The sequence below is a fragment of the Piliocolobus tephrosceles genome, chromosome 10 (assembly GCF_002776525.5).
Source record: "Piliocolobus tephrosceles isolate RC106 chromosome 10, ASM277652v3, whole genome shotgun sequence".
Classification (NCBI taxonomy): Eukaryota; Metazoa; Chordata; class Mammalia; order Primates; family Cercopithecidae; genus Piliocolobus; species Piliocolobus tephrosceles.
This window is the reverse complement of record NC_045443.1, coordinates 66,974,480-66,990,886: the sequence shown is the minus strand read 5'-3', so window position 1 is coordinate 66,990,886 and position 16,407 is coordinate 66,974,480. Positions and strand designations below refer to the sequence as shown.

General features: G+C 40.7%; 1 protein-coding gene across 3 annotated transcripts in view; it reads left to right on the top strand.

Moving 5' to 3' along the window:
• The window catches only part of BEST3 (bestrophin 3), a 45,755-nt gene that overhangs the window by 10,796 nt on the left and 18,552 nt on the right, over positions 1 to 16,407 (top strand). The window contains exons 5-8 of one of the 3 annotated variants that reach the window (XM_023226546.1): positions 10,255 to 10,409; positions 11,861 to 11,938; positions 12,050 to 12,202; positions 16,156 to 16,236. In XM_023226546.1, the coding sequence (XP_023082314.1) occupies positions 10,255 to 10,409; positions 11,861 to 11,938; positions 12,050 to 12,202; positions 16,156 to 16,236 (467 nt within the window). Of the gene's footprint in view, positions 1 to 4,515; positions 5,875 to 10,254; positions 10,410 to 11,860; positions 11,939 to 12,049; positions 12,203 to 16,155; positions 16,237 to 16,407 lie in introns of those variants that run through there. The other 2 variants (XM_023226547.1, XM_023226548.2) reach the window with 2 other exon arrangements.

Below are 16,407 nucleotides of genomic sequence, written 5' to 3'. Positions count from 1 at the left end.
ATCGAGAGGGCCAAGAGTGAGGACCAGCACCTCCTTCTGAAGCATCTGGCAATTCCTTGGCTGGAGCTGGACGAGCTAGGTCACATACCTGCTCATCCTTGAACTTTCCTTGCTTTTAAGTTGGACAGTCAAGTTACATTATTCTGAAAAATAAAAAGACCAAAATGCATACTGCTGGGGAAATATATATAATTTGATGCTACAGGTTAAATTTCTCAAATTAAAAATAAAAAAGTTTTTATTTCTGCTTATATGAAAATAAAAATACAACAGTAGAATTCAGAATAATGTCTATTATGCTGAAAAGTCCCTGAACTGGTCTGTGATCAATTATTTATCAGAGATACTGCAACAGCCTCTGTTACTTTTGCCTATTGGCTACAAATCTGCTCTGGAAAATTCCAGTCATTCCAATCACCTGCCCTGGGAGATGTCACTCATTCCAAGTCAAGTCAGATGCACAATTTCAGATCTTGGCTGAGTCAAGTGATGACCTTAGTTGTGTGCATATAGTATGGTCTCATACTGAATCAAAACATCTTATCTAGTATTTACAAGCATCAGGAGAGGAAAGTAGTCATCTTCAAAATTACTTACCAGAAGCACAATGATATGTAATAGGAAATTATATACATTCCACTTAAAGAAACATTACCAAGCTGATGCTAGATCTATTACGCCTTTGCTCATGCAACAAAGGTTTATTGTTTGTACAGTATATGCCAGGCACTGTGCTGGGCACTGGGAATACCCTTATAAGCAGAACAAATATGGTCCCCATCCTCAAGGATTAATAAAGTTTACTACAAATCTTATCTTAATCATTGTCAGAAACAAGTACAAATGTATTTACAGTTAAACTTTACATCTCTGCATTGCAATTCTCTCTCTCTAAAATAGTTTCTGTCTGTATTTAGTAGTTCATAAAAGTAGTTATAAGACAGTAGCCTCTGAGGAAAAAACACCCTTTAATTTTCTTAAAGCCTTGGAGTCTTTTTTTTTTTTTTTTTTTTTTTTTTGGAGACAGGTTCTCACTCAGTTGCCCAAGCTGGAGTGCAGTAGCACGGTCATAGCTTACAGTAACCTCAAACTTCTGGGCTCAAGCCATCCTCCTGCCTCAGCCTTTTGAGCAACTAGGACTACAGATGTGCACCACTGTGCCTGACCAATTTATTTGTTTATTTATTTTAATCCTTTTTTTTTGATATGGGTCTCACTAAGTTGCCTATGCTGGTCTTGAACTCCTGGCCTCAAGCAATCCTCCCACCAGGCCTCCCAAAGGGCTGGGATTTCTGGCATGAGCCACCACACCTGGCCTGCCCTGGAATCTTAATGTAAAGTTTCTTGACTGTCTTCTCTGACTACAGGGAGCCTGATGAGACTCCATTGGAATTGTTACTGACACTTATGGTTAACAGACATTAATATAACCAAGCAAGCCACCAGTTGTCAATGGATGTTGAGATAAAAGTTCTAACTTCAGATGCTCTGGCTATAAGGCTAGCCCTATAACTGGAACTCAGGTCTGGGTCACTTACTGCTTAAAAGCCAAACAACTCAAGAACTTTGGTGAAAGGAATGTTAGCTTTATTAGAGAAGTCAGTAACCAGGGGAAGGCAGTGAACTAGGGTTGCAAGGCCACCTTTCAGAATTGTGCCTCTAGGTAAAGAGTTTTTAAGGGAAATTAAGAGAAATGAAGATCAAAACAGGCTTGTGAAATGTAAGCAGTTTCAGTCAGCTAGGCAGTTAATCATTGCTTTCTTGGTGAAAGTTTTGTGACATTCTGCAGGTGCCATCAGCCTATTCTTACAGGCTAGTCAGCCCATTCCCAGAGCTGTTAGTCAATGTATTTTTTCTTTCTTTCTTTCTTTCCTTTCTCTCTCTTTCTCTCTCTCCTTCTTTCCTTCCTTCCTTCCTCCCTCCCTCCCTGCTCTCTTTCTTCCTTTCTTTCTTTCTTTCTTTCTTTCTTTCTTTCTTTCTTTCTTTCTGTCTCTCTCTCTCTCTCTCTCTCTCTCTCTCTCTCTCTCTCGACAGAATCTTGCTGTGTTGCCCAGGCTGGAGTGTAGTGTTGCAGTCTTGGCTCACTGCAACCTCTGCCTCCCCAGTTCAAGTGCTTCTCCTGCCTAGCTGCCCAAGTAGCTGGGATTACAGACACAAGCCACTACACCCAGCTAATTTTTATATTTTTAGTAGAGACAGGGTTTCACCATGTTGGCCAGGCTGGTCTCGAACTCCTGGCCTCAAGTGATCCCCCCACCTCAGCCTCTCAAAGTGCTGGGATTATAGGCATGAGCCACCGAGCCCAGCCAGCATATTTTATTTTATCTCTGTTGAAGGTTCTGTTTTCTTGAGGCTGTTTTTTGGGACTAATCTACAAACTCAAGGAAAACAATAATATTATTCAAATAAGCAAGCTTTTCTCTAACATGGAATTAATACTGTTAGAACCACATTTGTGTTTCTGGCACAGATAGATCATTTAATCTGTGATCTTCTCTTCTCTCACCAAGTAAAGGAAAATGACTTTTGTATAACATATTATGTAACATTCACAAAATTAATTGAATCTGGTATAACATTTCTGCCCCGGGCGGGCTGTTTTTTGTTTTGTTTTGTTTTCTTTTTTTTTTTTCCCTGATGCATTACACAGCTCTGGGGCTCCTTGGTCTCTGACTCTCCACTGCCTTGTGTTATAAGAGTGAGAGCCAAGGGAATGATGGTATTCACAGCTGTGCCAGTTTTTCCTCTGTTGGCTAAACTTTTAGAGGCTAAGTCACCCCTCTGTAGTCTCACATGATGAGGTCGGAACAGACAGAATGTCATCCTGTGAGTGAAACTTGAATCAACTATGTGTACTTGCTCTGCACATGAGAGAAAGTGCATGCAGAACTAGCCCTTCTTGGATTAATAGCATGGATAGTCTCGGTGGGTCAGAGTTTGAAGGTTCCCCCACATTTCCATTTTAGGAGTTAAACAAAGGTTATCCACTCAGTGTTTTTCAAAGTATGGTTGCAGACCACATTCACCGAATTAGCAAGGGCGCTTCTCTAAACTGCAGGTTCCTAGGCAACCTAGGGAATCAGATCTAGGGCTTAGGACCTAGAAATTGACATTTTAAACAGGCTCCCTAGAAGCACTGCAGATGTTTGACCCAGATTGAGAATGCCGAAATGAGCAACATGAGGGCAGTTGTTCAACCTAAACTTTGCTGCATGTTGGAATCTCTGGTGATCTTTTAAAAATTCGGATGCCTGACTCCCATTCTCAGATATTAGGATTCATTAGGTATGTAGAGCAACCTGGGCATCAGGATTTTTCAAAACTCCCCAGACCATTGTAATGTATAGCAGAGTTTAGGAACAGCTGCACTAGAACACATCAATTAATTCCTCCAATTTCATCTGCAAATTGCCTCAGATCTATTCTACCCAGGGCAAAGAAAATTCTGGGCCACTATGCAGATGAGGATTTAAAAGCACTGACTTCTTCGTATGTTATTTCTTGTGTGTGATTATGGAGAAGGCAGCGAATTACCAAATGGGATACTAATTCAGGGACAAGGATATGGGTAACTAGAGATTTGCTCCTATCAATATAATAGAGGAGTGTCTGTCTCTGTTCCTTACTGCTACTCCCAGAAACTGATTTTACTCCACTGTATCCTACTTCAGACTTTTCCAGCTATGGTTTGTAACTCATGGGATTCTTAAATCAGGTTAATGGCTTGTAACCAGCATTTTTAGTGGAATGGAATGGAGAAGAATAGAATAGAATAGAATAGAATAGAATAGAATAGAATAGAATAGAATAGAATAGAATAGCAGAAAGCACATCATGCGCATGCGGCAGGGCCAATAACTGTTTTGTGAACAACATATATCTTACTGTGGTTCACGGTAAACAAACAAACAAAAAACCTGGTTGGCATCCTGCCCTGCATGATGTTGTTGCAATGTGATTTCATTCCTCTCTCAATCTCATTTTGCTCCCCCCTTGATTTTCCCAATTGACAGGGATTTCTTTTTTTTTTTTTTTTTTTTTTTTTGAGACGGAGTCTCGCTCTGTCGCCCAGGCTGGAGTGCAGTGGCCGGATCTCAGCTCACTGCAAGCTCTGCCTCCCGGGTTTATGCCATTCTCCTGCCTCAACCTCCCGAGTAGCTGGGACTACAGGCGCCCGCCACCTCGCCCGGCTAGTTTTTTGTGTTTTTTAGTAGAGACGGGGTTTCACCGTGTTAGCCCGGATGGTCTCGATCTCCTGACCTCGTGATCCGCCCGTCTCGGCCTCCCAAAGTGCTGGGATTACAGGCTTGAGCCACCGCGCCCGGCCTATTGACAGGGATTTCTAAACCTCTTCCATTGAATGGAAAGGACAGCTGTAACTGAAGTTGGTGGCTTCATTCCATTCATTTGGAAAACACAGAGATAAAAACAAGCCAGGCACGTTGCACTCTTCCTGAAAAAGTGTCATCCCTTGGAGAAGGGCTCAGATGCTGAATGCACAACTTTCTCTTTCAGAAAGAACTGGCATCAAACCCATTCTGCCTTCAAGTTTTGAGATGCAGAGCTTTTAGTTCCTCTGCTAATAGAGCCTCGTTTGAATACTCTGCTTGAAAGGCAAAAGACATCTGCCTCAACTTCAATCAAGGAAAAATAGACCAACTGTACAGCAGGCAGAATTTATGATGACTGGAATTTTGTCTATCAATGGATGTAATTAATCCTTTGGCTTGAGGGCAATAAAATTTTGTCTTAAAGTAGCAGATCCTGTTCCATCAAACCACAACTCAACAGAGAGTAAATGCAAACATGTATCTATATTGAGAGATAGATTTTACTCTGATTAGAAAGACGAAGGAGGGTTTTGGGGATAAACAATAAGAAAATTGCTGAGCAGAGCTGAGCCAGCCAGAAGGAAAAGTGATAGCAAGAAAAACTGTAGGCAGATGCAATGGCAGGATAAAATAGCTATGCCAGGGGTGTGATGGGGCTTGAGGAGAGCATGGCATGGAGACAGACACGTGCAGGGAACCAAGTGGTGGGAGGACAAGCCCACTGAGAGTGTTGCCGAACTATAGCAGATCAGGAACTATCATTAGCATAGCCTCAGCAATGGCAATAATGATCATATTCTGAAAAAAACATTGGTCTCTGCTTAAAATGGCTTGAAGTCCTGATAAGGGTGACATTCCGTTTCATAACAAATACTTTTAGAATGGACTTGACCAACAATCTAGAGATTTTCTTTCAGTTGACGAACTTTGATTTCCAAAGGTGTTACTTTTGTGAACCCCAAAATCTGAGACAGGTCTCAGTGAATTTAGAAAGTTTATTTTGCCAAGGTTGAGGATGTGTACCCATGACACAGCCTCAGGTGGTCCTGATGACATGGCCCAAAGTGGTCAGAACAGTTTGGTTTCATACATCGTAGGAAGACATGAGACATCGATCAACGTATGTGAGATAAACATTGGTTCAGTCTGGAAAAGCAGGGGACAACTCAAAGTGGGGAGGGGGCTTCCAGGTCATAGGTAGATAAAAGACAAATGATTGCATTCTTCTGGGTTTCTGATTAGCCTCTCCAAAGAAGGCAATCAGATATGCATTTATCTCAGTGAGCGGAGCAATGACTTTAATAGAATGGGAGGCAGGTTGTAAGCAGTTCCCAACTTGACTTTTCCCTTTAGCTTAGTGATTCTGGGGACCCAAGATATTTTCCTTTCACACTTTGGATAAATACGATGTGTGACCCTGCAAGGAATAACGAAAATTATTCTGCTTATATATTCTTAGAGGATACATTAATGTTTCAGTGATTGTCATTCATCTTTCACAGCACCTAGCAAAATACTCAAGAAAGTTGTGCTAAAGACAAAATCACCAGCTCTTCTTGCTCTACTTGTCCTCTTTCAATCTCTTGCTTTAGTGTTTCCACCAAATAAACCCTCACTCTACATATTTGCTTTCTGCGTAGAAGCTAAGAAAGGACTTGCTAGCACAATTTGATCCATACTTCTGAATAACAAATAACCAGAGATAAAGTTATTCTTTGGTCAAATGATAGAATGAAGCCAGTATATAAACGGGATCATTTTTGAAAATTGCACTCTAGGTCTCAAGAATATCACTGTTAGACAATTGATATGGGATATGTGAGAACAGGCTACACAGCAAGTCTTTAAGCATAAAGCCAAGACAGATCAAGTTTATTAACTTCATCCAATGAGATTTAACTGGCCAGGCATAGTGGCACATGGCTATAATCCCAGCACTTTGGGAGGCCAAGGCAGGCAGATCACTTGAGCCCAGGAAGTTCAAGACCCACCTGGGCAACATGGTGAAACCCAGTCTCTACAAAAAATACAAAAATTAGCCAGGCATAGTGGTGTGTGCCTGTAGACCCAGCTACTCAGGAGGCAGAGGTGGAAGAACTGCTTGAGCTCAGGAGGCTGAGGCTACAGTGAGCCAAAGATCACACCACTGCACTCCAGTCTGGATGACAGAGGAAGATTCTGTCCCATAAAAAATTGAAGAAAAAAAAAAAAAGATTTAATCATGCTCTGCAATTCTTTAAAAAGCAAAAACAGATTTTTTAGATCGTGCAACAACTCTGAGATGCACTGAGAAACAAGAAGAGAATTACCAAGCTCATTTTTATTTTATACTTCCAGGGAGAGTACCATTCTCCAGGCACGCAGAGAACCCTTCTAAGCTAGTATAAACAACCCGAATGTTATCTAAAACTAGTCTCCTATTGGTAAATATTGGCTTTGTAGTTGTTACTTTGTTTATTTCAAATCCTGAATAAACAGAACCTTCAGTTAGTGGGACAGTGATTTTCAAACACCACTATATGTCAGAATTTTCTGCACAGCTTGGAAGACATGCAACTGCCTAGACCCAATTCTATTAAATCACCCAGGAAGGTTTAAAAGAATGCTGATGCCTGGCCTCATCCTAGATTAATTGAATCAGAATCTCTAATGATATAAGACCTAGCCAATGTTTTTTTTTTTTTTTTTTTTTTTTTGAGACGGAGTCTCACTCTGTCGCCCAGGCTAGAGTACAATGGCACAATCTTGGCTCACTGCAACCTCCGCCTCCAGGGTTCAAGCAATTCTCCTGCCTCAGCCTCCCAAGCAGCTAGGATTACAGGTCCCTGCCACTATGCCTGGGTAATTTTTGTATTTTTAGTAGAGAGTGGGTTTCACCATGTTGGTCAGGCTGGTCTCGAACTCCTGACCTCAGGTGATCCACCCACCTCAGCCTCCCAAAGTGCTGGGAATACAGGCGTGAGCCACCACGCCCGGCTGCCATTGGTATTTTCTAAAAGTACTCCTATGAGATTCTAAGGTGCAGACCTGGATTGAGAACTCCTGCCCTACTGAGCCTGATTTAGTAGTCAGGGTCAGGGTCCAGGCCTCTCCATGTTTAATAGATATCACAAGTGATTCAGATCTATGGCCTTTGGATCTTATTCTTAAAAACAATGGCCTAGGTCACGTCAAAGATCTACATAACGCCAACGCTCTATAAATTGATGACTCTCAAAATGGGCATACCTCATTCCTCCTTTGATATATATATATTATTATTTTTTTTTTTTTTTTACTGTAACACTATCTCTTAAATAAAATTTGGCCTGCATCGTAAGGAGGGAGGATTGATTATTTATTTATTTATTAATTTATTTATTTATTTATTTATTTATTTATTTATTAGAGATGAAGTCTTGCCATGTTGCCCAGGCTGGTCACAAACTCCTGGTCTAAGTAATCCTCCTGCCTGGGCCTCCCAAAGTGCTGGGATTATAGGCATGAGCCACTGCACCTGGCAAAAGGATTACCTTAAATAGGACAACCAGATTTGTTAACTGATTACAGATGGTTAAAGATAGAAAAATGTGTTATATTAGGGCAAAAGTTGATTTTCGTCTGAATGTAGTATCGGAATTCCATAAGCAAATGATTGCATTTCTGAGGGAAAAAAAAACAAAAATTAATATCTAATAAAAATCAGTTTTAGAAATAAGTTTTAATTCAGAAAACAATATTTATATTAAATCATAATTAATATTTAAAAGCTACTTAAAGAGCCAAGGGGGTACATACCAGGAGAGTCATTACAGCATTATTTTTAGTAACAAAAAAATCAAAAACAACTTAAATGTCTGTTTAAAAAGGAACTAGCTAAATATTATATACAATTAACAATGTTAATATAGAGAGAGCAGCCATTAAAAGGAGTGCTGCTGCTCTCTATATATTAATTTTTTAAATCTTCAAGATATACCTGAAAAATAGAAGCAAATGGCAGACACATATGAAGTATAAAATCTTTTGTGTTTTTAAAAATAGGCCTGTATGAAAATCCATGAGATTTCTCTGGAAAGATACACAATAAACGGATCATCGTGATTTCCTCCAGGGAGGGAAACTTTGTGACTGGGAAAAGGAGACTTTCACCACTAGCAGTCCTTTGGCCATTTGGGATTTTTGTGCCATTTGAATTATTCAATCTAAATTTCTAAAAAGAAAAGATCGGTCAGGCGGCGGCTCACGCCTGTAATCCCAGCACTTTGGGAGGCCTAGGTGGGTGGATCACCAGGTCAGGAGATTAAGCCAATCCTGGCTAACACAATGAAACCCCGTCTCTACTGAAAATACAAAAAATTAGCTGGGCGTGGTGGCGGGCTCCTGTAGTCCCAGCTACTCCGGAGGCTGAGGCAGGAAAATGGCATCAACACGGGAGGCAGAGCTTGCAGTAAGCCAAGATCACCACTGCACCCCAGCCTGGGCGACAGAGCGAGACTCCGTCTCAAAAAGAAAAAAAAAGATCAAGTGTAAACTGCAAGTTTTACAGTGCATCTTGTTGCAAACAAACCCTGGTATATAGTAGGCATTCAATAAATGTTTATTAAATAAATCTGTTACCTTATTCCTCTTCTATTATTCAGTCATTCCATCTCCTCTTCCCTTGGTGTTTGGGGGAGGGAGGAGGAGGCAGAGGATAACTAAAGTTTCACATAATATGCCTTAGTGCTTTGTGGGTGCTAAGTGTGTGCTAAGCATTATGTTAAATAACATCTTGACACATGTTCATCATCTCAGGTAATTCTACAACATCCCTGTGAAGCAAATATTATCTCTCTTTTATGGATGAGAAAATTGAGGCTCAGAGAGGTCACTGCAAGCCCAAGCAAATTGCATTTTATACACACACACACACACACACACATGCACGCATACACACATGCACACACACACACACACACAAAGAAACCCTTTTTTGGGGGGCGGGGAGACAGTCCCGCTCTATCACCCAGGCTGGAGTGCAGTGGCACAACCTCTGCTCACTGCAACCTCTGCTTCCCAGGTTCATGCAATTTTCATGCCTGAGCCTCCCCAGTAGCTGAGATAACAGGTGTGCGTCACCATGCCCGGCTAATTTTTGTATTTTTAGTAGAGACAAGGTTTCACCATGTTGGCCAGGCTGGTGTTGAACTCCTGACCTCAAGCGATCCACCCACCTCGGCCTCCCAAAGTGCTGGGATTACAGGCATGAGCCACTGCACCTGGCCACAAAGAAACAATTTTAAAGTATGTGCAAAATGCTATGGGGACGATGAAGATTAATATACTCTTTGCCCTTCAAAAGGGTCATAGTAAGGGAAACATTTATGTGTAATATTACTGTGATGCAAGCCAAGAGCGAGTACCATGTGGGAACTTCAAAGGGAAGAGATCCCCCAGGAAAGAGAAAGAAGGACTCAAGGAAGGCTTCAGAGAGGAGAACGTGATTAAGCAGGACTTGGAAAGGAGAGATCAGGAGAAAAGTCATGTGAATCACGTGTTCGGCACTATGCCAAGTGCTTTGTATACATTCTCATATTGTATTATGTTAATCATAACAATTCTAAGTATTATGGTTCCCAACTTTAGATGCCTAAACCAAAACCTAAAGAAGAAATTTCCCCAAATGTTCTAGTCCACATTTAATATCTCCTTACCTCCTGATGGCCTCCTCTATCAGGGATTTTATATAACTTGTGGGTGTGCATGTATATGTATGTGTGTGTGTGTTCACACACACACATTCCTTAACACTAATACAAGTATAAACTACTTGAGACAGGAACCTTTATTTCATATTTCTTTAACATCCCCTCATTATATGCTTACATAAAGATGCTGAAATGTGGTAACATGTTAGTGTCAAACAGTCTGTATACCTACCCATTTTTATTTTTTTGTAAAGGTTTTATGACAGCAGATGAAAGGAAATTATTCAACCACCTCAAGTCTCCTCATCTGAAATATTGGGTTCCATTCATCTGGTTTGGAAACCTTGCAACTAAAGCCCGGAATGAAGGTAGAATCAGAGACAGTGTTGATCTGCAATCATTGATGACTGTAAGTATATCATAAATCACAAGAAAAAGGTGCTAATTAGAGACCAAGAGGGACCTGGATATAGCACATTAGACCAGGAAGAGTCAGCTTTGTTCAGTCCTGATTCCAGAGGAACTGGAAAGATTGGACTGGTGTCAGACCCCTCAGCATGCAGGACAGAGGTGGTACACAGGTTAAACTTGAGTTGCTTGGAAATGGTTTCTTGGAAGCTGCGTTTTAAACAGAATCATGCTTTGTAATAGGCTCTGTAAGAAAGTATTCCTTGATTGATTAGCCAAGGGTCGCCAAGGGCTCGGAAAGCTATGGTGCCCATGTAGAATATTTGCCATCCCTGGCTCCAGGATTCTAGAAAAAAATCTGGAGGAGAAATAAACTTCCCCAGCCAAATATTTCCCCAAAATTGGAATATTGCGACGTTAAGCCAACCTTTCAGATACTCTAGTAAGTAAAATAGTATTTTCATTAAACAAAATACCCCCCCCAAAAAAAATTTTTATGTAAGGGCTGGATAGATTTGTGCCATGACAGTCCCCTCCCTAGATTAGGCTAACGGGAGTGAATTGTTTAAAAATAGCACCCAAATTAATGTGAACTCTTTTGCCTAGTCTTACATAATAACTTGTGTGCAATAGATGAAAAAATCAAAGAATTCTGTCCTTCCTGCTTCAGAGATAGATTTTCTGTCAATACGAGAGTTATAGTCTCTGTTTGTGGGGGTAATTATATCTCTTTTCTAAGATCTACAGTAAGCATGTTTTAAAATGAAACAAAAAAATTGCTTCCAGATTACCTACCAAAATCGATAAAAATTACTTATTTAAAATATTAGCAATTTCCTTCTCACCATGACTTTGGGCCAATATAAACGTTGGAAATTATGGGTTCAATAGAATGGTGGGGGAATATTTCTATGAAGTCCTTTTGTTTTTGGAAATAGTCTCACTCTGTTGTCCAGTCTACATGCAGCACAGTGGCGCAATCATGGCTCACTGCAGCCTTGACCTCTTATACGCAAGTGATTCTCTCACCTCAGCCTCTGGAGTAACTGGAACAACAGGCACGTGACCCCAAGCCTAGCTAATTTATTTACTTTTTGTAGAAACAACGTGTTTCTGTGTTGCCCAGGCTTATCTCAAACTCCTGGGCTCAAGCAATTCTCCTGCCTCGGCCTCCCAAAGTGTTGGGATTATAGGCATGAGCCACCACACCTGGCCATGACTTATTTTAATATTTTTTTAAATGTACAAATGTACTCGTCAATGAACTCATTGTTCCAATGATGTTCATTGATTGTCATTTTTAGAACTTTCCTTTTGGAGTATCCTTGGGAACCAATTTACTAGTCTTATAGTCAGTCCTGTGAAAGGCATGCTCACATTCTGAATCCCAGTAAGTGCTTATTACCATACCTGTCATCTTAGTAAATCATGCTTGATCTGTTTCTGGCTTAGGAAATGAATCGATACCGCTCTTGGTGCAGCCTCTTATTCGGTTATGACTGGGTTGGGATTCCGCTGGTTTACACCCAGGTAAGAAATACTTTGCACGGAATTCTTTATTTCTACTTGTCCACCTTGGCACTGTAGCTTTGCTGTGGGAGGCCAGCACCGTCCCCTCACTCCGGTCTCTCTCTGTTCCAGGTTGTCACTCTCGCTGTCTATACCTTCTTCTTTGCGTGCCTGATTGGACGCCAGTTTTTGGATCCCACCAAAGGCTACGCAGGGCATGACTTGGATCTTTACATTCCAATCTTCACCCTCCTACAATTCTTCTTCTATGCAGGATGGCTCAAGGTAGCCAATGGTCTCAGGGCCCCACTTTGTAATCTGTTATGTTCCAGACTCTCCACACTGATCCTTTACTGAGTCTTTAGCAAATCATTCATGAGTGAGTCAAAGGTAGATCCAACATGTAATAGCTCAACAATATTATTACTTTTCTGCCAGGGATTCAAGCGACAGGGATATACTCAGTACTGTCTGAAGCAGCTCATTTGTGCGAAGATTAGAAGAACACTCTTTTATGGTTATTGATTCTCTTTTATGTCTCTGTATGTTCCCATTAGGATTACAATAGTGTAACTAAAGTAATAAGTGTGCCTGCATTGACATTGTGTACCACAATAAGCAACTAGGCAGAGTAAAAGAGTCAACAAGAAGCCTTATAAATCAGACTTAACCATTAATATTGTGGTAGAATCTTGGTTCTGTTCAACTCTATCAGTAGTTATTGCAATTCCCTGAAATTCTGCTAGCTGTCCCACAACATTAAATGTACCCCATTTTCTTTTCTTTTCTTTTTTTTTTTTTTTTTTTTCCTGAGACAGAGTCTTGCTCTGTTGCCCAGGCTGGAGTGCAGTGATGCAATCTCGGCTCACTACAACCTCCGCCTCCCGGGTTGAAGCAATTCTCCTACCTCAGCCTCCCAAGTAGCTGGGATTACAGGCGTAAGCCACCGTGCCTGGTCTAAATGTACCCCATTTTAAAAACCAGAACTGAGACTAAGAATTCCTCAGAATCAGAACCAGAAACACCAGAAATAATGACAACATCTGGTTTGCCAGGGAATTAAACAGGCTCAGGAGGTGAGAATGGCTTGCCTAACTATTTGTGTAGAATTTTCCTTGCTTCCCCTCCCTTCATCACCACCTCCTCAAATGTATGTGTGTAAATATCAGAGACCCGATTCTTCCATCACCTCAGTAAACTTCCAAATGGGAAGCATGTGATAGAAAAAAATCAATGACAATGGCCTCATTAAATTCATTGAAAGGCAATGATGGTATGAAGATGATATTCATAAAGTAGAATTTTCAAATGTTTGGCCTTCCAAAGAGTCATACGTTGTCGTGACCCATTGAGGCCTTCAGATTGCAGTGAAATTTTCCCTGCAGAAGCCTTTCCTTTCATTGGTTTGAATCTTAACCAAAAAAAATAATATGTTGACATTTCCAGTTATACTCCAAAGAGTAAAGGCATGTCCCTTACAAATGGCAAAAGCATTTTTAATCAGATTACCATGATTCTTAATTATTTCTACCTGCGTAGGAGCAAGAACGCAGAAGAGACTAATGACTTTCATTTTCCATTAGAGGAGAAAGTAGAGTTTAGCTTTATAAAGATAAAATCACCACAGTGGTGCAAATACTCAATCATTCTCAAAAAGTACTTTTCTTCCTTTCCCAAGTTGCACCAAGCTTTTTATTCTTTGTTTTGTGTCCATGTAAGATGCTTGACCGCCTGTAAAGAGCAAATAATGGTTCCTTCCTTCTGACATGCTTTCTAAAATATTTACATCCTTTTCCTTTATAAACTGTTTTAAAGTCCAGCGCGGTGTCTCATGCCTGTAACCCCAGCACTTTGAAAGACTGAGGTAGGAGGATTGCTCAGGAGTTCAAGACCAGCCTGGGCAACATGGCGAAACCCCATCTCTCCAAAAAAAAAAAAACAAAAACCAAAAAATTAGCAGGCATGGTGGCTCATGCCTGCAGTCCCAGCTACCGAGGGGGCTGAGGCGGAAGGGTCGCTTGAGCCCAGGAGGCCGAGGGTACAGTGAGCCAGGTTCACACCACTGCACTCCAGCCTGGGTAACAGAGCAAAACCCTGTCTAAAATAAAATAAAATAAAATAAATCTTAAAAGACAAAATATTAAAAGGCACAATCTTAGCTCCATTAAAGGATAGGCAAACCTGCTGGGTGTGGTCGCACACGCCTATAATCCCAGCACTTTGGGAGGCTGAGGCAGGAAAATCGCTTGACCCTGGGAAGCAGAGGTTGCGAGCCGAAATCGCACCATTGCACTCCAGCCCGGACAACAAGAGCGAAACTCCATCTCAAAAAGAAAGATAGGCAAACCTAAACACCAATGGGTTGTGCCTCCATTTCTAAACAGCTGTTCTATCTCAATGATTAGGATATTTATAAATCTTTTCGAAGTATAGAAAAGCCATCTTAACCTTATGAATAGTATATCATTCAGTTACTTGCTGAAAATGCAGCCCCAAGTGGAATAAAAGATATATTTTGAGATTGTTAATTCAGAAACATACATGTCATTTTGTCAATTTAATGTAGACTATGATAATACATGCAGGACTGATTGCATAAAAATGAAAATCTGGATAGAATAAAAAAAGGTTTCAGGACTCAACCCTTAATTAATCTAAGTAAATCTCCAGGCAAGAAAGGGCAGATAGCCCCATGAAACTGGTGACAAGAACAACACAGATATCACTGTGAGGCTTACTGATTCAGGACACAGACCTGCCTAAGGAAAGGCACTTAAAATAAGAGCCACATATTAAAATCCCCTGGGAGCTTTACCAGACACTGATGCCTGGGCTCAGCCTGGTTAAATCGGAATCTCTGCGAAGGAACCCAGGCATCAGTTGGGTTTTTTAAAGAGCTCCTCAGGTGAGTTTAATGTGCAGCCAAGGTTGAAAAGAACTGCTCTAAGTATTAATACGTTGACTTAAATCCTAAAAGTAGGTAGATTTTCTACTGAATAGTTTCAGAATCTAGAATATTGAGACTCTAAAAACTAATCACATGGTACCTTTATTTTACACATTAAAAATTTTTTTCCATCTAGACTCAATGTAAAATCTCCCTCTCTCCCAACTCTCTCCCCCCACCCCCACACACACAGGCATGCACACATGTCCAGATAATAAAAACCAAGTGAAAATTTTCAACAAGGAAAATGATAGATAAGTTGTATTTGACATATAAACCTCTCATCAAGAAGGCTATTCAATTCAGGAACACAATAAGAATATTTAATATTGATCAAATATTCAAAGATATGTGACAATAGTTACCTAACATTTTCCCGGCAGGAAAACTAACTTACTGGATAAGGGTAAATCCTTTAGGGTAAAACTAAGTAAGCCTCAATTTCCAGCTTTAGGACTTACTAGCTCTCTGACTCATTTACTTAGCAGTTATGTTCAATAACTGTGAAAGCTCGGCCAGGCACAAGTGGCTCATGCCTGTAATCCCAACACTTTGGGAGGTCGAGGAGGGCAGAACACCTGAGCTCAGGGGTTCAAGACCAGCCTGGCCAACATGGTGAAACCCCATCTCTACTGAAAAAAATCCAAAACAATTAGCTGGATGTGATGGTACTCGCCTGTAGTCCCAGCTACTCAGAAGACTGAGGCAGGAGAATTGCTTGACCCTGGGAGGCAGAGTTTGCAGTGAGCCGCGATTACGCCACTGCACTCCAGCCTGGGCAACAGGGCGAGATACTGTCCAAAAAAATAAAAATAAAAATAAATTGTGAAAGCCTCTTATATTATTTTCTTTCATTGTGATTTAAGTCTTTCTTTGCTGTTTAACCTTCTCCCTGTGTACATTTTGCCTTATTATCTGGGCCCTGTAAATTCCCTGAAAGCACAGCCTGTGTACCCTTCAGGGTGCCTTGCAAATAGTTGGTTCTCCTTCACTATTCAGTCATTTGATTTGGCTCCTAAATAGGACATGGCTTCCCCTGATAGGGCCTGCATTGTCACCAGTTGAATGGACAGATCCATTTGGACAGCATACCTACAAAGGTGCATCATTCATGGTTTGAGAATCATGTCTTGCTTGCTAATAAATATCTGGGTAGAACAATCTACTCCCCTCTACTCTTCATATTATGAAAGTCACAAAAGGAAGCAGAGAGGAAAATAGAAATCATCTTCAGATTCTATTCTTAGTTTTCACGGGTATCATGAGGGATTTATTTTATGTTCAACTACAGGTAGCAGAGCAGCTTATCAACCCTTTTGGAGAAGATGATGATGATTTCGAAACTAACTGGTGCATTGACAGAAATTTGCAGGTTAGAGGAGTTTTTCTTTCTTTTTCAAATATTAATAATAAGTCACTTGTGATATTTCAAATCTAAGCAGATTTTAAATGCACGCCTCTTGGCTTCAGAGCTTTAGCCACAAATGAAAGAGGCTTGGCTGTGCACTATGCTGTCTCAGGTCCTTTTGGAAGCTTACACATC